Genomic DNA, 21,300 nt, shown 5'->3' on the forward strand with positions numbered 1-21,300 from the left:
CACCGCCCGCCTGGAATTCAAACCTAGCGCCCGCCTTCCGCCCTGCTGACGTCACCGCCCCGCCAGCCTATCACCGCCGCGCCGCCCCCCAGCCCGCCCTTCCCCATTGGCTGCGAGGCGACCACGGGAGCACTCAAAATCGGCTCCCCTCTGCTCGCCGGCCTCTGTAGCCGCGGAGGACTTGGCTTGGAAGGCGGGGCTTGAAGGGGGCAGGCAAATAGGCTGCGGGGCTTTAACGGGAGGGAGTGATGGACGTGGGTCGTGGCCAATAAGAGGCCCCGCCTCGGGGCGCGCGCGCTGTGATTGGTAGAGGCCGGGATGATGGCGGGGGGGGGTGGAAGAGGGAAGCTGTGTTCGCGGGGGCGCGGCGGGCTCTCGGTCGGTGTCGGTACCGGAGCGGGTCCGGGGCCTGCTCTGCCGTAGGGGAGGCAGGTGGAGAGGCCTAGGGGCCTTCCGCGCCTCAGCTCCGGCCTTGCGCCTGCCTGGCCCGCAGCGCTGAGGCCTGGCCCGCCCTCGCACCCCGCTCTGAGGCTGGAGGCGGGCCCGGGGCCTCCCCGGGTGCCTGCCAGCCTTCACCGCTCCCTTTGTGTTTCAGGCAGGGCCATGGCAGAGGCTGGCGGTCCCACACAGCTGCTGGAGGTGTGTGGGCAGAGGCTCTCGCGGTTCCTCCATGATGCCGAGCACAAGCACTTGGCCTGGCTGCGGGAGGTGGAGGAGCAGGGCATGAGGATGCTGGATAGGTAGGGGCCGCCCTCAGGGGGACCTCTCCATCCCCCAGGGAGCTGGCTGGTCTCAAAATGCCTCCAGCCCCTGTGAGCCTAAGGCCGGGTGGGCTCCCAGGTGCTTGGGGGCCAGCCCCGGTGCCAGGCCTGGTGGGACTTGGGTTTCGCAGCTGTGCAACTGTGATTTGACATAGCTGTGGCTTTGGCAGCTCCATTTGGGCCTTGGTGCCAGGTGGCTGGCATGCTTCACTCCCTTGTTTCTTACCCAGCACTCATCCTTTTCAATGAGCAGCCCTTGTTTTGTGGGTAGTATTGTTTTAGGCGGGGGGGAAGCAATCTCTGCCTTCCGCATTTGTCTGCTCAACAGCAACTTTGGGGCTGGACCTGAATTAATACCCAAAACACCTTCACAGAGGAGGCGTCCCAAGAAAAGGCAGTCCTCATGCCTGAAAGATGAGCATAAGGAGCCAAATAGGAGGAGGTAGGTGAGCCGGTTTGTTCTGGCTCTGCCGCACAGTGTTTAAGAATGAAACAGAATAGTAACTGTTTCCACATACACAAGAACATAAAATAGCTGCTTTATTCCCTGAGTTAGCAAATATATTTAAAAGGGCATGTCAAGATCAATCAATGTTCTGATTCTTGTGAAAGTTTGGGATAGAGTTGGCTGGCTTCCTTCACTTTAATTTTTGTTTTATCTTTTTTTCTGGTTAGAAACAAAGAATAATAAATATTCTGTTTTCTTGTCTGCTTGGATTTGGTTTTTGGCCTGAGGTCGCTACCGGTGTTCACTCCCTAAACCTTTGTACTAGTGCCTGAGAGAACCTGAGAACAGAACTTGCTACAAGTGACGTGCAAAAATGGCACATCCACAGTTGTTTGAACTGGCAGGCAGAAAGGCTCAAAGGAACTAGCGGTGAAACTGAAGTGGAAATTCCAAGTGATTTGCTTAGAACTGACTGTACTTGAGGTTGTTAAAACCAGTCCTAAATAGACAACAGTTGCCTGCAAACAGATGCCGAGGCAGGATGGTGTAGGGCATGATTTAATTGCATGTGTAGTCAGGAATGGCTGTGATACTAATTAACTTCCTTGATGTCACTGCTTCATGGTAGCTGACTGTGTATCTGCTCTCAGCTGGTGCTCAGCAGCAAGGTGGTTAAGGTAACCTTCCCTTCAGAGAAGCATATGCTGTGAGCTCACACTGACAGTTGCTGTAGTATGACCCAAACCTCATCACTGGGCACGCGGTAGTAAACTGTTTATGCGTTGAGGCACTTAAATTTTGATAACCATGGTGAAAAACCCACAGAAGTTGGACAGGAAGAGGTAGAACTAAAAGACTGTCAGAAACCAGACATGGAGGATGGAGAGAACAGCAAGAATAGCAAGGAAGCGTGGGAAGTTCATGCATGTGTGTGGTGAAGGAGGGCAGGAGAAGAAAATGTTGCAGATCTAAACAGGAGAGCTCTTAAGACATGCTGTTAGTTTTCAGGTAGCAGCTGGATTGCTCCCCTGAAGAAGACGGGTCTTGCATGTATTTTTCCTCATTTAAACCTAGTTTTGAGAAAGATCTGCTGATGTGACAAAACGTGTGGGCAGGCGGTCATTTGTCAACAGGAAGTTCACACTGCAGTTCAGCACGTTGTGCTCCATCCTGCAGGGTCAGGCCGTTGTTGTTTTTCTTGCTCTGTTTTTCTCAGTGTGTATTTTAAAACCCATTTCTTAGTGTATTGTTAGTTATGCATTTCCCAAATAGTAGTCTTTTTTGCTAATTCTAGCAAAAAGTCCCCTTTCTTGCTAGACACCAGAATGAGAAATTAAGAGAACGAGGCTGGAAGAAGGGCAGAGGGTATCAACTTGGAATACTGGCAGTAGGACAAGCCACTGCTTGCTGGTGGTCATGCACCAGGGGCTGTAAAACCTTGTTCTTACACCGTGGTGGGTTTTCTTAGCCGCCTTTAGCTGTTGCGCGTTTCCATGTTAGCTTTCCATTTCATCTTTGTCTCCAATCTCCACCCTTTACCTGGCTACCTCTGGGTCACTTTGGCATCAGAAGCTGCCTTTCTTTGGACAACCAAAGTTGTCCTTTGGTTTTGGATTTGTCCACCTCAACTTGCTGATCTAGTGCGTGGCTCCATCCTCTCATGCCAGGTTACCTAATGCAGAAAAGAGGATTTCAATGCCAAAGTTCCCCAAGCCTCTGCATAGTGGGTCAGGTTTAACTGAAGTAATAGAGCTATACACAGTTACTGTACTGGATAATCTTTCTCTTAAATAACAGTAATTCAAAGAATTTGTGAGTCCTAACTGTACAGGTATTTTTTTGTTGCCTTCCTCAGGATTATGCTGTCAGGTACCACGTGTGTGGTGGCATTGCTGTGTTTCCCAGCCTGTTCACAAACTCTGTGTTTAGAGCTGTGGATGTTTTTCAGTGCTTGGGTTCCTGCCTCCCCAGTGCTCAGGATGTTTTATCTGAGTAGCCTGCCAGAGAGCAGCAGAGCCTTCTGTTTCTAGCTGGAATCTTGTACATCTCTACAGGGGAGACTTCCACATGGAGTTGATCATGGGAGACTGCAATATCTTCTATCCAAAATCCCTCCCTGTGTGGATGTCTGTACTTTGCTCAAGGCAAACAGACTGGAGTTGGTTGTACCAGTATGACTTTACTGTCCCCTGGTGTCAGCTCTGCCTGGGGCTCTGGGTTAGTGTCTGCAAACAGCAACGAGTGTCCTGGTACCTCACAGATGTATGCATACAATACAATCTTTATTTTTGAGTCAACCCAATATGCCAGGCTGACAGCTGGGAGGGTTGCAGTGAGCGGTATGTGCCCTGCATTCCTGCCTATGGTAGAGTGATAACATCCAGCAAAAAAACATCCTGCAGCAGCAGAGAGCAGTAAGCAGTAATTTCTAAATTGTTCCAGCTAAATCTGCCAGAGCGTATCTGCGAGCTTGCAAGGTTCAGCTCCTGCATTTCACCAGTGATAAGAGTTGGGTTGCAAGGGGGACTGGTGGAGGGAAGAAGCCTGCAGGTTCACTTCAAAAGTTGTTGTCTGCTTTTTTTCCTCTAAAAATCATTTGGGAGTGGGAGACTTCCTCATCACTTCATTTAAAATTGCTTTTATTTAAGGTTGTCCAGAAGGAGAAGCAGCATCAAGCCAAGTTCCCAGAGGCGCTACAGCAAAGAGCAACCCCGGAACCCTGGCTGTCAGGGGGAAGAGGTGTCTATGCCCAACTGTGCGGTGAGGTCTCAGGCCAGTGTTGAAACCAAGCTCCCAGCACTGACTGGGAAACGGCCGGCAGAAGCACAAGGTCCTGTGGCGCAGATAGATTGTCAGGACTGCCTTCAGGGTGCCGATAGCAGTGATGCAGCCTGTAAGGCTGTTACAGGGGAGCAGCTGCCCAAGGGGGGTGCAGCCACTGAGCTGCATGATGTGTCTTCCGTCCCTGCTGGCCAGACAGCAAGGGAGGGGGAGGAGGCCCCCAAGAGAAGAGCAAGTACATCCACTCCCAAGGCTGCTAGAGATGGAGATCCTGCCATGCTCCGAGGAGATCAGTCTCTTCAAGGTCTCGAAAAGGTGCTTTTCCAGGAGTCTGACAGCAAAATGACTACAGTGAGATCCAAAACGCGCCGTTGCTCTGGACGCCAAAGCTTTGTGGGTGGCCCCCACAAGGGCCATAGGGCCTCCTTGGCAGAAAAATATTCACTGGCCAGCAAAAGAGAGAGCATGATCCGGAGGTCTATCAGCAGGGCCATTTCGAAGAAGGCAGCAGCGCGAGAATCATCCTCTGCCTCCAGCAGAGTGAGCTGTAAGTTTCTTTCAGTTGTCGAGTGCATTCATTTGGCTAAATCAGCTTCTTGGCTTTGGTGTGGGGAGTAAGCAGCTGTGGAGCTGCTCATCTGTATTAAGTCTGCCTCTGACTCCTCTTAGTCTTCTTGCTGATGGCCCTTGTGGCTTCCACCCATTTGGGGACCAATCTTCAGGTCCTTATCTGCTGTCAAACCAAGTCTCAGGCCGTGTTTTGCTGCAGCAGGTGAAGGAAGTGTCTGCTGGGACATAGGCATAGGGATTGGAGGTTGGGTTACGTAGGTTGTGGATGGGCTAAAAAAAAACAAGAGCGAAAAGGAAAATGCGGTCTGGCTGGTTCTAGCCCTGCGTGCGGTTTGGCCGATCAGAAGAGGCTGTCGCATTCCCTGGGGAGGGGCTTTAAGTTGTGTGTCTTCTGCCAACTCTCCAAAAAATCTATAGGAACTGAATGTCTCCACCCCCTGAAATTTGGCCGAAACTGGCAGAGGAACTTAAATGCTTTTTGGGTGAAGATAGTGTAGATGGACTGAGAATCAAATAGCACAGTCATTGGAGGAAACAAGATTCAGAAATCCAGGTTATTCCTGGTAGCACTAAACTCCTCATATCCTCTGTTCTCACTACTCCTCGGAAGGTTTTGCTATTTGGACTTTCTAAAAATCATTGCTTCTGAAGTCAGATTGGCTTCTAATAAAGCACCGAGGCCTTTGGTATTTAGTTTTGTCAGCTTTGAGTCACGCTGTAGCTAGGCATTTGTTATAACACTTTCAGCTAAGTGGTGTTATGGGGGGAATGAAATCAGCCTAAATCCAGCAAATCTCTGCATAAAACCATGTAGGGAGGCAGGAGCTGAAGTCAATTGACTGGGAAATGCTATCTCTGACACAGGCAAGAGCATGTTTGTGCAGCTGGAGCAGTCTGCAGGCAGAGGAGCTGCTGCTTCAGTTCTCTGCCTTCCCAGCCTACACCAGTTTGTCAGTGACACTTGAGGGAGGAGGTAGTGCTGGTGTGGAAAGCTGAGATGAGCAGTCGGCGTGTTCCCTGGGAGGAAAGCCTGCACAGAGACCTGAGCTCTACCACACACACATTGCTGCTGATGGGAAGCCTCAGAATGAAATCCCCAAGCTAGCTTATGTTTTTTCTCCTCCAGGTCAAAGCTCTTTGGAGGTTTTTGTGGAAGAAGATGTGACCAGCAGCATGAGGTGAGGCTACCATGTAAAGCAGGTGGGAGGAAACCACAGAAAACCCTACAAGGAAGCTATATGTGTCACTTTTGTCTTAGAGATATAGGACTGGTTTTGTAACAGACTGTTTAGGTGATGATGTCACCTGGGGCTGGTTGATACTTCAAAGTTTATGCTGTTCAGGCACAGCCCTTTCTTTTCAGAAGTATGTTCAGGGTACAGTGAGGTTAAGCACTACATTGGGGGTGTGTCCAGCCTATGCCATAAGGCTTGAGAGGCTGCCAGCCGTTGCTCTGCCGAGTGTTGGCTGGCATCATGTCAATTATGTCCTGGGACTCCTGGCTGTAACCAGCCTCCAAATGCCTGGTGGTGCTGGAGGTCAGTCAGCTGTGGTCTGACCTAAAAGGTGGACAGGTAAGACTCAACCTAAGGTTCACAGAGCTTCCTTTTTACCTGCTGTGTGGAAGTTTTGCAGAAGGGGACAAAGTTTGTCAGTGTGTTGTTCAGTAATGCAATGGAATGGTCTATCAGAAGAATTTACAGCTCCACCTCTGTGTCCTGGCTAAAACAGGCTTGTGCCTCTGGATGTGCTTAGATTTATCTGCACTTCCCTTGGGGTCCCATATGCTGGTTCCGTCATACTTTTATCACCTGTAACTCACCCTTCAGGGAGTGGAAATAATGAACGATAGCTTTTCTTTAACAGACCTGGACTGGAACTGAATCCCCCAAGTGAAAAGGTAAGTTCTAAAGAACAACCTACAAACTATCTGTCCAGACATCATCTTGCCTGAATTGATACCTTTTGCTGAATGTTGCCACTGGAAGCAGGGAATGTGGCCAAGGATCATTCTGTCACATCCCTTTCAGCTCAGCGAAGGCGCTGCTGAGTTGGACAGTGCTGCCCTTCTAATGCTTAGGCAGCTAGTTAAGCCGGTTGCTTTCTGGCTCCAGAGACATTTTGTGCCTTGATAAGGCCTCTTCAAGATGGAGTTTTTGGAGGTGCTTGGCCAGGTTCCCAGGAGTCAGCAAGCTTTTGCCTGGCAGCTGGGAATGATAATTGACTGTGTGTATTCTTAGCCTGTCTCTGTTGTATGGCTGGTTTGAGCTACAAAAATCAGGAGGGCAGTTCACATTAATGTGCTTTCCTTGGCCACTGAGGCTACATATGCGACAAGCTAGCATAAGCCTGCAGTGCTAGCAGGACAAAGAAACCCACCCCCTCCTTTGAGCTGGCAAAAACATCTTGTGTGGTTGTGCTGTGAATGAGCTGAGGTGAAAACTAGCCCAGCAGAGAGAGGGGTGGGCTCTGCTTCAGAACAGCTTCCTGGTGCTGTTGGGAAGCAGCAGCAGTAGCAGGAATGGGCAGGTGGCTCTGCTCTGGGTCATGGTGGTGGTAGCTTAGCAGGTGGGGGAAAGCACGGCCTGTGTGCAGGCAGCTAGGATGCTTGTCCTCCTGTGAATATACCATAATGGTACTTAAAGTGCCTAATGACCTTGTAACCTGAAACACTTTACAGGGACTTGTCTTTCAGGATTGGAGTATCTGCAGTTTGAAAATTGGTGTCTCCAAGGTGTGTAGAAGATGCCTGTTACTCTCAAGGCACTTTGACTTTGGAGTCCAGGTTCAGTAAAGCTCCTGCTCTGGTTGAGAAGTGCTGGGCAACTGTCCTTCCTGCAGAGGCTGGTGTTTCATGAGGAGACCCCTTGTTACTGAAACAAGCCAGTTGGTGTCCTTGCAGCACAGCTCTAGTTGATAGAGAAGCAGACCCTAACCTAGCAGTTGGATTGCAGTTGGAAGTGACTGGCTTTTTCAGGGCAGCAGGCCCATGGTAGCCTTGTTCTTCGGAGCAATTGTGCTAAGAGAATGCTTGTTTCCTTTTCCTGCAGAGTCCTGAAGATGTCCTCATTTCAAGCAAAAATGTACAGGCTGCCAGCCCTCCGGCACAGCACTTATCTCCTCCTGAGCAGCAGACAGGGAACAATGAAGGTAACTTCGAGTGGGTCTTGCTTTTCTTGCACAAAGCCCTAAAGACACACAGACAAGGAAGTCAGCATGAGGGTTTGTGGAAAATCTGGGACTTGTGTTGAAACAAAACCACCTCTGACCAGTCAAGGTAATTTTTCAGATAAGCTTTTGATCTCCTGAAGAGGTGAGACATGCAATTAGATAAGCAAGAATGTCTTGTAAATGTATCGAAGCCTTTAGACAAATGCTGTCCTGTCCAACTTCAGTCTGCATAATGAGTAAGTGGGGACACTTTGAAAGGAGATTGCTCTTAGACCTGGTATCTTCCACCTAGTGTAATGTTCTGTTAAAGCACCTTGACATCCCTTTCCTCTGGGTTTACATTTTGTTAGGATTTAGAGGTCCCATTTATTTACTGTGCCTCAAAGCAAGGAGAGTGATTGATTCAGGCTTTTTGTTTATTCCCTATGGGAACTGCAGGATCTGATAAGCAGCTGTAGCTGGAGTAGAGGGAAAAATAGCTGGAGGCCTTTTGGTGAGACAGGTTGTGCCTGTTCAGAAGGGTCTGTACAGGATGCATACTATAGCATGCTTCACAGTGTATGTCTACAACAATGATGTTCCAGGTAGCCATCCAGGCTTCTGGTTCCTCACTTTGGTTACGTGCCATGGGGCTCTGAGCACACGAGAGCTGGAGACAAGAACTGGAGCCCTGCAGGATGCCTTGCACATGGTCCTAATTACAGGTTTCTTCACAGGAAGCTGTGTAAATCCAAACAGTGAACCCCAGAATGAGAACCGGGAACAATGCCATTGTGCCAACTCCCAGGAGGATCCCTCATGCATCTGGTATGAGACATTTTGAAGGAGGAGGAATGAGCCAGTGGTCTGGAAGGACTCAGGCCTGGTCTTTTAAGTAATCTGTTTTAAAAAGCTTTGGGTGTTTGTTTCCCTACCTTTCCCCCCACTTCCGATATAGTTTTGAAATCTTCTTTGGCCAAATCCTGCCTCCTGGGAGTTCCTTGTGACTTCTTGAGCCTTGTTTGGGTCTGGGACCCAGGTCAGGCTTGGGAAGCAGACACATGACTTCATGCACAAACCAGGAAAGGTGACTAAGATAGCACAGATAACTCACAGCTTAGATGTGAGTCTGTGTGGCTCATAAGGGGGTGGTCCGGGAGTAGTTTCAGAAGGCAATGCGAGTTGGTGACAGACCTCTTTATTTTTATCTTGTGCAAGTGTCTGGAATACCTGACTTGTTTCCTCACTGCTTGTATTACTGGTGTTTCACGTGAGATTTCAGCTGCTTTTAGCCTTGGCCCTCAGTCTCCTGTCCTGATTTTTCTGGGGTGAATTTGCTGTGGGTAGTGGATGGGAAGGGGAATAACCATAACCTCTGTTCTCATGTGGATGCTTAGCACCGTGTGATGGGTCAGGATCTGCAGCCTTCCTCAGGGCTGCTGCTGGATTGGACTGATTGTGCAGTGAAGCAGTTCCCCCTGTTCTTACCTGGAATTAGGGGAGGCAAGTGCAGTCTTTTCTGACACAGGTAAATCTGTGAGCATCCAAAGTATTTATAAAGTGCATGAAACCCTGCCAGTGAGGTGAGCTGGGCTGGCTAGTTGCAGACACACAGGGGCTATGTCTATCTTGTGCTGTTAATACCAGATAGAACAAAGACTTCTTGCTTGGTGGGACTCAAAGTGGAGAATGAGAAGAAGTGTTATGTTGTATATCACTGCTCTGGAACCTGGGTATTCCCCTACCAAGTTGTCATGTGCCTTTCCTGTCCTCATTCAAGACTGGATGGTGTGCCTGCCACAGGGCTGACTGAGTTCATAGGAGGCCCATGTCCTCTGGTAGCAGCAAGCAGGCGGAGGGAAGTGTGTAACAGCAAGTACATGCTTCTAGCAAGACTGGGGAGTGTGACGGTCACCTAATGTTCCTCTTGCTAATGCCATCAGGACAAGAAGCTGTAAACAAGCAATGGGAGTTATATGGAATGGGCAGCAGCCAGGGGGTCATACCCTTTCCCCTTGGAATGACAAGCACAAGAATTCAGCAAACCAGGCTGCATCTTCTTCCTCTCCAGCTAGCAAGGTGAGTGGGTGGCATGGCCCTTTGCCTCCCTTTGCCTGGCAGGTACTGACGTCCCTACATCTTCTCCTCTTAGGTTGTTAGACCGTTGAAAAACTTCCTGCAGGCTGTGCAGCAAAACCATCTACTTACAAGCCCGGGGCGCACAGGACGTGGGGGTGTCATAAAGAACTTCATCAAACGCAATACTCCTACCCGACCTGATCTTAAGGTGCATCAGAGTCCCACCTTCCCTCGTGGGGCTGGAGGAGGGTATCAAGTTTGGGGGAGTGGCAGGAGGGATTGTTTACTTAGAAAAGCATAAACATATTCCTAGTTCTGTCTGCTACCATGGATCAGTGCAGGTCCTCATAGCAAACTGGCCTCACAATTCTACTTCAGCCTCCCCAGGGAAGGGACACTGGTTGGTGTTGCCTTGCATCACCTGTCCACACACTGTTATTGGCCGAGGCACTTTAGCACCAATTCTCAAACCTTCCTCATATGCAGAAATATCTCAGCTGCTCTATCTGTAGTCAGCAGAAACATTTTATATTCTGGGACTGTTGAACTGTAAGAAAGTGGGAAGCTTTTATCTTTGCAGTGGGAATCTGCCCTTGTCTTGCGTAATTGGCTGCTGTGGGGCTGAAAGACAGGCAGTGTGGGGTCAGGCAATGGGTTATCTACCACAGGCTGGTAAGGAGGTGCAGCTAAGAACAGGGGCTGTGTGCTATGAAGGGGGGTTCTAGTGTTAATTCCAAATCCTTAATCATTTTTTTGTCTCTTCTCTACAGGGAGACTTTGTTGTAAGTAATGACACCCTTAACTGTGGGGGCTGGACGATTGTAACAGCTGTGCTGCTTGCCACATGGGCACTGATAGCAGTGGTGAGGTGTCAGGATCTCTTTGCCAGTGTGTTCTGCTGGGGCTGGGGACTGCTAGGAAACCTTCTGGTCTCTAAGCAAGACTACTTGTATTGTGCTCCTCCTCCCCTATTCTCCCAGCTGCCGGTGTAGGTAAGGCTGTCCCAGGCAAGAAGCATTTGCTACAGGTGGTCACCTACAGCAGGAGTGTGCTGTTCCTTGCCTAAACCTATTCTCTACAGCTGAAGGACTGAGGTGTTTCCCTCCTATACCTGTGACTCTTCTGCTCTTATTAGTTAAATAAGCTCTATTGCCAAACCTGCATTGTTTCTTCCCTGCTATTCACTTCCCATCCCAGCGTGTGGGTGAATATGACTCTGACAGTGACTTCTTTGTTTAGCAGGCTGCCTAGCCTCTAGCTGCCTGTGCACAAGCACCCTGAGGGTAGAAACAGGCCCCAGCAATTGGTACAGTCTGAACTCATCTCCCCTTAGGAGAAGGAGCGGCAGAGACTGGAAAGCCTCAGGAAGAAGCAGGAGGCTGAGGAACAGAGGAAAAAGAAAGTGGAGGAGGAAAGGAGACGGCGGCAGGCAGAAATGAAACAGTGAGTTGGGTCTCTAACCTTCTGCTCCTTCCTTGGTTCAGCACAGAATTGCCTTGGAGGCCTTTCCTGCCAGGCAGACAGCACTGCTGTACTGTGTTTTGTGCCTTCCACTTGGAAGGAGCATTTTGCAAGGTATGCTGACTGGGGACCCTGAGCCCGGCTGTTCATGGCTCATGGCAGTGAGAACTGCATTGATGCAAAGACTGGCTAATGTCTGAAATTAATCCAGAAATGAGCTGTAAGCTCGGCCAGAGCAAGTCAAGCAAAATAACTGTTTTCCCCAATTACCATGACAAGTCCCAGTTCCCCCATCATCCTCTTTGCTAGAGCAGATAACGCTAACAAGCCCCTTTTGCGCACACACTGCCCAGGAAGAGGGAAGAACGTCTGAGAAAGGCACTGCAGGCTCGGGAGCGGGTGGAACAAATGGAAGAAGAAAAAAAAAAGCGGATGGAGCAGAAGATTTTACAGAATGAAGAGAAGGTAAGAAGTCTGACCGAGCTTTGGACCACTCAGTACAGTGACATTATCTTGGTGATCTGTGAGACCAGGAGGGGGAGGGCGCAACAGGCTGCTGGCATGATATGTGCAAGCACAGGGTTGCTGCTGATGGTGACTAATCTGGTGGTGGGTAAGTCTGCATCAGAGACATTGAAATTCTCTGTCTAACAAGAGGAGGCTTTTGTTCTCCATACCTCCGCAGTTGTTCTAAACATTCCTGTTCTGACATGCAGTGTTTATGGTGCTCTGCATTTAAGGAATGTGGCAGCATCCCTTGACTGTCCTGTGAACAGGCTCTGCAGATGAGACAGCCTTACTCAGCTTACAGTGTACTCTGAGTGAGCTGTTTCCACAAAACATTACAGACAGCGAAGCCATGGTGCTTGCAGGGGGTTGCAAAGATGTGGTGGGAAAGAATAGCTACAAAGCATGCAAGAGATGCTTGTGACTAGTAGCCTTGGCTGTGTGTGTATTTGTATCGTGTTTGTTTTTTAAAGCCTTGTATGGCCCTCTTTTGAGGACAGGTAGAAGATGAAGAGCATGCTAGGGTGGGTTGTTGATGGCTGCGTGCAGACAGTGTTGCTGCTTTTGTACAACTGTGCAGGTTCTGCAGGATTGAGGGATGCTGTGCCTCACTGACCCAGAGCCCTAGCAGTGTTTGGGAGAAGGATGGTTGCTCATTTTGGGGAGTGGACTAAAGTGACCTTTGGAAGGGGTCAGCCACAGAAAACAAAGGAATTGTGTTCCTTTCAGCCTTTCTCAAAACCTGAGTGGCCAAAAGTACACCCAGCCCTGACTAGTCTGCTGCTGCAGACACACTAGTGCTTTTACTAGGATAGACAGCTCAGGTGAGGGATCCATGTCTCTGGGGCTCAGTCAGCTTTCACATCCCCACTTCATTCTGCAGTTCAGTTAGTCGACAGCAGCACTGTAGGCAAAGCAGAAACCAGATGCTAGATCCCCTTGTTCAGCAGAGAATTACTTACAAGATGGAGGCATCTATTCTGGGGTTGTGTAATGGTCTCTGTACTCCTTTATCCTGTCACTCCAAGCAATGGGTGTCTCTTCACATGGCCTGTAGTAAGTGGTGGACTTGCTGCATGAGGTTGGTACTAAATCCAATGCACATATGCCACTTGCTGGATACTGGGACCTGGAATATCACAGGCTTTGGAAGCAGTCCCCATCTTCCATTTGGACAAGGCTATGAGGTGTGTCCTCGGGGGCAATAGAGCAGACGTGTGGCTTTCTCAGGTGCGCGTCTCACAAGTGCGGGAAGAGAAAGCAGCAGAGGAGTGGAGCAAGAAAAAACTGTTGAAGAAGCATGGGGAAGCTGATGCAAGGAAGCAGAAAGTGCCGAGTGTGGTAAGAGCAACTCTAGGTCCCTCCTGCATGTGGAAAAGGAAAGGAGTAGCAGGGAACCCATGCACTGTTCTGAATGGTGGGAGAGGGAAAGGTTACTGCCTCTCCTTTCTGTCTAGACACTTGATGCTGGGTTTGAACCCAAGGGTACCTGTGGGGACAGAAGGGAGAGACTGCCCAACTGGTAGGCGACAGGCCATGGAAGGTCAGAATGAGGTGTAACTAGCACAGGTTGTGTAAAAACATTCACTTCATATCCTCCCATCTTTCCCCACTTGAGCTGGAGGGTTACAAGGGTTTTCTTCTTTCTTCTTCAGGAGGAAGATGAATTTGAGCAGCAAAAACCACTGCAGAAAAGGAAAGAGGATGAAGTGAAAGAAAAAGGAAGGAAAGTCTTGGAACTGAAAAATCTTGTAGGGCAGCAACAGGTGGAACAAGTGAAGGAGAGGTATTAGCTTGTTTCTGTCCTGGAGGAGGGGACTTGGCAACAGGCATGGTGAAGCAGTAAACATAAATAGTATTGCTGAAATTGAGAGACTGGTGTGAGTGTCAGGCTGTCCCAAGGTTTGGGGTGCTGAAGCAAGAGGCTATAAGAACACTTGGGAGGGTGGGCAGACATGCTTTCCTCTATAACTAAATTATAGGGTTTTTTCCCCAGGGATCACAGACAGCAAGGGAAAGAGAAGGCCCCCCAACCACAGCTGGACTCAGCACTGTTCACTGAGAAGAACATAAAGGTGGGGAGATGAAGTGGTCTTGGAACAAATTCTCTGTTGTAAACTAGCAAGGCATAGGATACACAGACTTATTTTAAGATCAGACCTGTTTTCCAAGTGCTGTGTTGCTGTTTAAGGTTTTCACATTCACTATTATGTTTAGAGAAACAAATATAGTGAAACTGATGATAAACATGTTATTGTAAGGAGTTGGGGTTTGTGCAAGAATAAACCAACTCTGACAGAGTTGGGGTTGAGTCTTTTCTTGTTAACAGGTGAGCCTTCTCAGCCCCATCACAAGATGGATGGCAGCCGTACAATGGCACTTTGAAGAACACCTCCAAATAGCATTCACTGATACTGAACATGAAAATTAGTAAGAGTTTGGGGTTTTTTCCCTACTACATTCACTCAGTGTAATTGGAAGATGTGATCCCCATAACAAACTTCAGGTATCATGGCTTCATTTGCACTTATACAAAGAATGTTATGGCTTAAAGTCAAGGCTGGTTGTCTCAAAATATCACAGTAACATTTTCTTTCTGCTCTCTTTCTACCCTTAACATCACTCTCTCTTCTTCTTTCTTTATTAGTAAAAAAATCAACCCCTCAAATGCTACTCCTCTTAAGGATAAACTCCTCCTTCTGTATTTCCTCTTGCTGCTCTTACTCACCAGGTCCATGACATTCAAACTCCTATTTGTGCTATATAATTTTAATTAAGGTCTAAATTCTTCATATGTTGCCAGCAACTGGGCTGGAGTGAGCCATAGCAAAGCTCCTCCAGATAAAGAGAGAAGTTGAATATAATTCAAAGTGCCTGCAGCTCTTCCCCTATTAGCTCTTCCATACTGAGTAGTATGGGAGAAGAAACTCCTGGAAAAAGTGGGTTTGGTTGAAAAGGAGCTTAAGCAGTGAAATTTTTTCTCTTTATTAGGAAGAAGAGAGCCCAAAAGAGCTGCACCAGCTGCCTGGGCAGGAGAAGAGAGCCAAGCAACCAGAATCCATTGCCATGGCTTCTAATCCCTGGCTCAAAGCAGTAAAGGTGAGCATGGGCTGTAGAGACCTTGTTGATCTGGATCTGAGCAAAGACAGGAGTCGCTTTTTCTTTGAGTCTTGGGGTTGTTTTTTCTTCTGCAGACGAAAACAGAGGGACTGAGGATTTTTTTGCAAGGGCCTCGGAAAATATGGCTCAGTTCCAGAGATGGTCTGGTTGTTTTGCTTGGGTGAACATGAATGAAGAATGACTTAATTCTTGCATCTTAACAGAAGGAAGATGGTCTGCAGGAGCCCCAGCAGCAGCTGGGAGAGGAGAAAAAAATCAAGCGACCAGAAGCATTGACTGCTGCCTCTGGCACATGGCTGCGCAAAACTGTAAAGGTGAGTCCTGGTTCCAGCAGAGCTTGCAAATAAAATGAGTTGGTGGTGTCTAATCGGCTCCTGTGGTTTGGAGCCAGCCTGCAGATTTATTATCTATCAGTGGTGGAGCAGGAAATTAAATCCTCAAGTGTAGGCTGTTGGGGTTTAAGAGGCATCTGTGCAGAGGATGGGGATGTCTGTCTTCTTGGATGCTTGGCCGAGAGCTCAGCACAGGGGCAACCTGCTGGAAAACCAAGTGTTTTATCATGGAAAAGATGTTGGAAATGGCCACAGGATGGCAGCACGTCACGAGGCGTCAGTGTCACTGCAGCCCGGCCAGCCGTCAGGCTGTTTGCTCTCCAGAAGCCTGTTTGAGCTGGAGCTGCTTGAACCTGGCAACTGAAGAGGTGGAAAGCTGCTCAAAGAGTCGGACTGGAGTACTGCCTCTACCGGTAAACTCTCTTGTCTTGCGGCTGACTGGCTTCTCTTCTGCTCAACTTCTTTGTGTTGCGACTCATGTCAGAGCTCTGGAGAATGAAAACCAGATCTGCTGTGGAAACTGTGAAGGGGTTTGAGTGGTAGAGCCATGTGTGCAAAAGCCAAGTCCTTAGACATACATGGTATGTTCTTCTAAGGCCTTTCTACAAAAAACAGGAGGGGAAAAGGGTTAAAAGTAGTTATCAAGTCACTGAGCACAGTGACAGTTTGTGCATTTGTACAGATGTGTATATACTTCTGCATTTCCTTAAGGCAGAGTCCTGCAGAATTAGGGTTTCCTTCCTGGTTTATTCTCTGGTCAGCACCTCTAGGCACTCCTGTACTACATATGACTGTCAGGTCTGCTAGTCATCCCTATTCCTCACCTCAAAGCCAGGAGGTATCTCCGAGCTTTGGCTTGTGCTGTTCCAACCTGCAGCTTCAATGTGAAACGGAGCCCTGGCTTTTTCCTGGCCGGGTACTGGCAGGCTCTTCCTGGCAGCTTGGAAGCTGCAGGATAGGCAAGAAGCTGTTTCAGCTCTGGCTTGCAGTCCCTGCTGCAGTACGCAGTATCATGCTACAGCCTGGCTTTCAGTGGGCCATGGTTTCAAAGCAAAGTCCAGTAAAAAAAAAAAAAGCCAAAAGGATTTGAACGCTTCTGGGTTTTACTGAAAATCTCAGCCCAAGTTACTTGTCAGGTAGGAATATTATAGAGGTTCCAGTTAACGTATAGATCAAAGGCTTCCCATACAAGGTAGGTGACCTTTTTGGTGCTCCTGTTTTTTGAACTAGGGATGAAATGAGTGTGAATGATGCATCTGCTCTAAGAATTCAGCTCTTGTTTCTGGCTACCTTCCCTTTACAGTGAAGTTCCTTGCCGAGCTTGTGGCATTGGGAACTCACTCATGGCTTATGCTCAGTGTGAGGGTACTGCCTAAATACCTTAACAGCATCTTGCTGTGGGATCTAAGCTGGGACCTTAGCACAGTCTCTTTGTCTCGCTGGTGCCAGAGCTTTGAGGTGCCTGCAATGGATCAGGCTGCATGGGTCTGGTAGTCAGCCTGCCCTGGCGAGGCAAGCTCTCCTGCCAGACTGGAAGGTTTGCTTCCTGCTCTAATCAATGCTGTCTCTGTGGTTTCAGAAATCTATCTCCACATCCTACTTAGAGCGCCCGAAGGGCACAAAGGAATCCAGATCCCCAAAGGTAAATGAAAATAACTATGGGATGGATCTGAACAGTGATGACTCCACAGATGATGAGAATGAACCTCGGAAGCCTGTCCCTGCCTGGGCTGATGGTAGGTGCCAGGTTTGGTTTGGTTTCCTTTAATTCCTTCCCTGGGAAGCTGGAGCTTTCCAAATTCACATGGTGCAATCTCAGCTTCTCCAAAGTGCAGTCCAGGAGTGTGTGAGACTTCAGCAGTGCTGACAGCTGCTGGCTCCGAGTGGTGAGGGGGACTGGAGCTGCTTTCCTGCAAGTGCTGTTGTGTTGAAGTTAAACCAAAGTCCTCCATGCATGTGTTTGGATCTGAGGGTGCAAAACGAATGGTGGGGGCTCGCTAGTGATGAGGCAGCCTGTCCTCCTGAGAGAAACCAAGGTGTGGTGGGTTTGGGATACGTCTAGTGTGCTGAGTAGCTTGAAACAAGCACTGCTGGCAACCTGAAGATAAGTGTGGGGTTCAAAGCTTTGCAATGAGCAGGAAAACTGGTAATCGCACTCACTGTACAGTAATAGTTTTTCAGGTGTGAAAGAATAGTAACTGTCCTGCAGGCTCTAAAAGGGAAAGGGCACCTTAAACAGAGCACTGAAAACTTATTTATGAGTCTGCGTCTCTTATATGGTTGTTTCCACAGGGTCTCAGCTTAATCAAGCCATTTTACATCAATACTATCACCCAGTGAATGTTGACCAACTCTTTGGGCTAATTCCAAGCCCTAAGCTGGAGGATATTTTTGGCAAGAGCAAACCTCGATACTTCAAGCGCACAAGCTCAGCAGTTTGGCATTCCCCGCCTGGGACCAAATCTACCTGTGGCCCATCTTGCAACTTCAAAAACTGAGAAAATGTAAAGAAATGTGTTTTATGACAATATGGTGTATCAGTTTGTTTTCTTAGCATGCAATGTATTTACAATTTTAAGCTTTTTTGTACAAAAATTAATAATATTGAATAAAATCCTGTTGCAATAAACACTCTGTCAGTGTTTGTCTCTCTCCTTTCCGCCACCATGGTGGGATGATGCTTCTGGATGGCTGATTTGAGGTTGATGGCTGTGGTTTCTACAAGTGAAAATGCAGATGTTTGAAGATATGATACTGCACTGTTACATGTTCCCTCGGATTGCTTGCACAACCTTACACAAGGAAGCTATGAAATTGCTGTAGGGAAGATAAAATTTTTTACTCAACCTGAGAGGGTAATGTTTTCGTAACCTTTTCTGTACTATATTTATTTATTTAACAATGCTTCTATCTGCAAGTAGTTTTCCTTCAAGAATTCTTGTGACCTCTTGTTACTTGGAGCCAGAATCTTTTTTTCTGCAGTTAGAAAAATGTGCTTGGACAGTTTAAGCAATGTCTAAATGTCTTGTCACTGTTCTTTTCTGATGGAAAAATGAAGCCCAAGCTAAGTTCTTGGTCCTGTTTTCTAGGAGACTTTAGTGTACAGTCTTGCTTGGGCAGGAGGCAGATTTATTTGGAAGTTGTGGCTTAGAAAGGGTAAGCAGTAAAATGATTTCCTTAGGACTTGCTGGGTGCTCCCTGGGCCATGCTTAGTGGCAGCAGGCAGCTTCCTGGCTCTTGCAGTGCATCCTGCACCCTGGGCAGCGGTTGCCTGGGGACTGGTACAGCATGCTGAGATGCTGTGGAGGGTCCCAGGGCCCTGCAGAGTTGTGTGGGGACAGCTGTGCATCCATGCTGTGCCTCAGCTGCCCTCAAGGATGTTCTGAGACGTTCCCTCAGCAGCATTCTGAGAGCAATTCAGCTAACTAAACCCTGCTGACAGTAGCAATGAGGAAGATGCTTAGATGAAAAGGGAAAGTCCCCAAGCCGAAGCCAAGTCCCACACTTGCCATAATAACCTTTCCTTCCTCTTTCTTCACTTCTTCCCTCTCAGGCTGTGCTGTCTAGTACAAATGCAAATGCAGCAGAGGGACTCTGTCCCACCTTAGGTGATCTGATGTGTTGCAATGGGATCCCTTGTGCAGGTACAGGGCTGGGGCTATTCACTTTCTCTGCATGAGCAGAGCCGTGAGCCTGCTGCAATGAGGAGGCGGGTCCCTGTCCCTAGCTGGTGCAGCCTTACGCTGTCCCCGGCACTGGGCTTGTGCCATTAAGGTCTCCTTCCCTCTGACCTTCAGGTGCAGGCTGCCAAGAGCAAATACGGAAATGTGGCCATGGATCCACTCAGAGCTCTCTAGGGCTGCTTCCCTCCATTCAGAGGAGGTTTCAAGCTGGTCAGAGTGGTTTTATGAAGCTTTATGACAGGCTTGGAGAGTTTTGAGTAGTTTAGAAGAGTTTGCAAGTATCTCAGTTGAAGAGTCTTGCAAGCAGTTAGAGCTTTTGATGGGTCTTTAGAGCTGGTAACAGTGCTTGAGATCAGCTTTGCAGAGGCACAGAGCAGCTCAGAATGTGTGAGCAGAGCTCTACAGCTGCTGAATGCTGTTTAAAGCTGCTCACCAGGAGCTCTGTCCTGGCTGCTGGATTGCCTCCCAACTGCTGGGTCCCCCCAGCTTTTCTGTTAATCCTGGGCTCCCTCATTGTCCCACTGGATGTCTGTGGGGCTCTCAGTGACTCTTCTGGCTCATCTCTCTTGGGTTTCCCTGATCTCTCTGGGTTTATCGCTGTGTCTTTTGGGCTCTCAGGTTCTTCCAGGATTTCAGTGTCCCTTGGGTCTTGCAGCCTCTCTCAGTGGTGTTACCCAAAAGAATAACTCACAAGGTATAAGACACATTTGACTTGGTTTTTACTGAAAAAGGCTGAGCCTGTTGGAGGGGAGACATGCTCAGATGCAATCACCGCTGTACCCATGGGGAGTGCTCCTGTTACCTCCTCATCAGTGCACTACATTTTGAGGGCACTGACAGTGCTCTCCCCAGGGCAGCAGCAGCACTCAAAGGGTCCTGCTGTTCCCACAGCTCTGGTGGTCACCTCGGTGCATTCCCACTTCTCTCCTGCTCCCTGCCGTGTCCATCCCAGCCCCACTCCTTCTTCTCACACAGGGTGCTGCAGAGCTGATTTCAGCCTATGTAGCAACACCCTCACTTTGCCTTTCTTGGATTTGCCTGGGGTTTTAGTTGTCCAGCCCTCTTGGGATGCTCTGCACTTTCCTGGGTGCTCTGGGCTCCCTTGGATTCACCTGGGCTTTTCTGGTCTCTCTGGGGCTCTCTTAGCATCACTTGAGCTCTCTTGGGATCTCCCTGGAGGTTTTTTCCCCAGTTTCTCTGAGTTTTCTTGGTCTCTCTTGACTTTTCTCACTAGTTGCTTTTTCAGGTGCTTTCAGGGTGGCTGTGGTACCTCTGAGCTTTCTTAATCTCTGCAGACTGGGATGCTCTTGTGTTGCCCATTTCTGCAGGCTCTCTTGGGCTATTTCAGGCTCCCCTGGTGTCCACAGGCTCCCCTGAGCACACTCTGGCTGTTTCCTGCCAGCTGGCATCTGTCCCTCATAATAATCCTCAAATCACCTTGCTAGACGTTGCCAAGGAAGGAGGCAATGATTTCTGGACCTGGCAGAGGATGGGACCTGGAGGTCAGGCTTTCATCTGGAGCTGGCTAGAGGTGCCTGCCTGCAGGAGGATCAAGGTTTTACTGGCAGGAGGTAACAGGGGCAGTCAGTCAGCGTCATGCTTGGGGACAAACAGGTTTTGTTTCAGCCCCGCGCTGGTGCAAGAAGCGCCCATCAACCACAGGCTTGATGTTCTGGTGATGAGAAGGAAGTTCCCAGGAGGGCCCCTGCCGAAACCGCTAGCTATTGCCAGAGTGTTTCCAGGACAGGCAATCAACAAAAGCCACGAAGCAATTTTGGAGGATGTGAAATTGGCTGGGCCGAGAAGTCAGCGGAGCCCTCCCAGGCTGCGAAGGGACCTGGGAGGTCTGGTCCCCTGTGCAGCCCCAGTTTGGGCATTGGGCTGGTGCCACTGGCTGGAGGGTGGGAGCTGGCACTGTCACCTCTCCTTCTCTGTATTCCTGGTTCCTGGGGAGGAGAGCTCCTGGTCCCACTGCCTGCAGGGCTCTGACGAGGGCTGAGCGGGACCAGGCTCTGGGGACAGAGTGTGGTCCCAGGTGTCACCTCAGCAGACACGGGGATCTGGAGCTCAGGATTGGGGCTGAGAGCCAGAACGGGGTCATGGGGTAGGAAAAGAAGCATCATTCTTACCCATGGTGAGAGCTGTGCTGGTCCTCAGAGTGACCAGGAAGTTTAAACAGGTTTGTGCTTCGTTAATCCAACTCTCTGCTCGGCTGCGTAGTGGTGCTCCCAATAATGGGAGAGAAACCAGACCATGGGCCTGGACAGCATCCCTGGGGACTGCCTGGACCCTGGGGGAGGTCCTGGGGCACTGCTGTGGACACAGGAACAAATGGAAACGTCACAGCATGAAGAGATTTCTGGGAGGTGATCTTTATTTCACATGGGTATAACACAAGCATTCTTCAC

At 49.0% G+C, this 21,300-nt stretch overlaps 1 protein-coding gene across 3 annotated transcripts; it reads left to right on the forward strand.

Annotated features, from left to right (window-relative positions):
• Positions 1–353: 353 nt before the first annotated feature.
• LOC126047164 (inner centromere protein-like) lies at positions 354–17,763 on the forward strand. 3 transcript variants are annotated; one of them, XM_049820428.1, is made up of 19 exons: positions 354–378; positions 596–740; positions 1,090–1,203; positions 3,858–4,537; positions 5,687–5,738; positions 6,427–6,460; positions 7,611–7,710; positions 8,448–8,538; positions 9,654–9,789; positions 9,863–9,997; positions 11,123–11,232; positions 11,604–11,715; positions 12,988–13,098; positions 13,413–13,543; positions 13,754–13,832; positions 14,749–14,856; positions 15,081–15,191; positions 16,789–16,945; positions 17,502–17,763. In XM_049820428.1, exons 2-19 carry the CDS (start codon positions 604–606, stop codon positions 17,705–17,707), a joined length of 2,604 nt encoding a protein of 867 aa, XP_049676385.1. In that variant the 5' UTR covers positions 354–378; positions 596–603; the 3' UTR covers positions 17,708–17,763. The 3 variants fall into 3 exon arrangements, 2 of the variants coding, with proteins under 2 accessions (XP_049676385.1, XP_049676387.1); XM_049820430.1 differs by lacking the exon at positions 12,988–13,098 and having other exon boundaries at positions 354–740; XR_007508515.1 differs by lacking the exons at positions 15,081–15,191; positions 16,789–16,945; positions 17,502–17,763 and adding an exon at positions 14,087–14,263 and having other exon boundaries at positions 354–740; positions 14,749–14,835.
• Positions 17,764–21,300: the final 3,537 nt, after the last annotated feature.

Source organism: Accipiter gentilis, chromosome 17, assembly GCF_929443795.1.
Source record: "Accipiter gentilis chromosome 17, bAccGen1.1, whole genome shotgun sequence".
In the NCBI taxonomy this organism is placed as follows: Eukaryota; Metazoa; Chordata; class Aves; order Accipitriformes; family Accipitridae; genus Astur; species Astur gentilis.